The following is a 1,260-nucleotide window of genomic DNA, read 5'->3' as shown; positions in this document are numbered from 1 at the left end:
CATCTCTTTATTTCTCAGTGTATAAATAGCTGGATTTAGGACAGGTGTAAAAACAGAGTAAAACACAGCAAGGAACTTGTCCATCCAGGTGATGTTGAGTGGCCACACATAGAGGAAGATGCAGGGTCCAAAGAAGAGCAGCACCACTGTGATGTGGGCAGAGCAGGTGGACAGGGCCTTGGATGCACCAGCTTTAGAGCTTCTCGACACAGTGAGAAGAATATGTGAGTAGGATATCAACAAGAGAATGAAGGGAACGACAGCCATAATCCCACAGTTAATATTCATGAAAATTTGTATCTTATGGAGATCCATGCAGGCCAACTTGATCACCAGTGGTCGGTCACAGGAGAAGCTGTCTATTTCTTGGGGGCCACAGAAAGGCAGAGGTACAATCACAATAAGCTGACTCATGGCATGCACAAGGCCAATGGCCCAGGCACTCACCACCAGCCCAATGCACCTTTGCAGGCCCATGATTGTGAAGTAGTGCAGTGGTTTGCAGATGGCCACATAGCGGTCATAGGCCATGACCACCAGAAGTACCATCTCAAGTGCTGCAATGAATTGGGAGAAGAAGATCTGGGACATGCAGCCTGCAAAGGAAATGGTCTTGTTCTTCCTGAGAAAGTCTATGATCATCTTCGGTGTGGTGTTTGTGGAGAGCCACATGTCAACAAAGGACAGGTTTGCCAACAAGAAGTACATAGGTGTATGGAGATGGGGGTCAGTGACGACTAAGGTTATGATGATAATATTTCCTGGTACAATGATGAGATAAAGCATTAAGAATACTATGAAGAGTAAAATCTGAATATTTGGTGAATGACTAAGTCCAAGAAGCAGAAATTCTGACACTACAGACTGATTTCCTCCATCCATTTCATTCATCATGTCCTCTGAAATATCCTAGAGATGATAAACCATCAGTTATTGGGATAAGAAAATGTAGTTAAGTTCTAAAATTCATTATCCTCATTGAAAATTAGCATCAGTGGTTGAGAACTACAGGTATAATTGACAGAACATTGTGGAATATACATGGTTTTATGCCCCTAAATGAAACAAAATATCCAGGATGGGCTTTTCAGAAGCAGAAGCTAACGTGGATCTGCAGTGCAGTTAGGTATTGAAAGCTCATATGCCCAGGAGGGGAGGACGGAAGCAGGGCTGCAAGGGGCAAGGTGTTACCTTGAAGCTTCTGCAACCTATGACGGAAAGACCATCTGAATGGGGCAAGCACATCTCTTACATTGATGC

At 43.9% G+C, this 1,260-nt stretch overlaps 1 protein-coding gene across 1 annotated transcript; it reads right to left on the bottom strand.

Moving 5' to 3' along the window:
• On the bottom strand, window positions 1–891 carry LOC103733684 (olfactory receptor 4K3-like; the record flags this gene model as incomplete). The annotated part of the gene is made up of 1 exon (XM_008832577.1): window positions 1–891. A coding segment is annotated over exon 1 (891 nt), but the record flags the coding sequence as incomplete, so codon positions are not given.
• Window positions 892–1,260: the final 369 nt, after the last annotated feature.

The sequence above is a fragment of the Nannospalax galili genome, unplaced genomic scaffold (assembly GCF_000622305.1).
Source record: "Nannospalax galili isolate Female #2095 unplaced genomic scaffold, S.galili_v1.0 scaffold196, whole genome shotgun sequence".
NCBI classification, from domain to species: domain Eukaryota; kingdom Metazoa; phylum Chordata; class Mammalia; order Rodentia; family Spalacidae; genus Nannospalax; species Nannospalax galili.
This window is presented reverse-complemented; position numbering and strand designations above follow the sequence as displayed.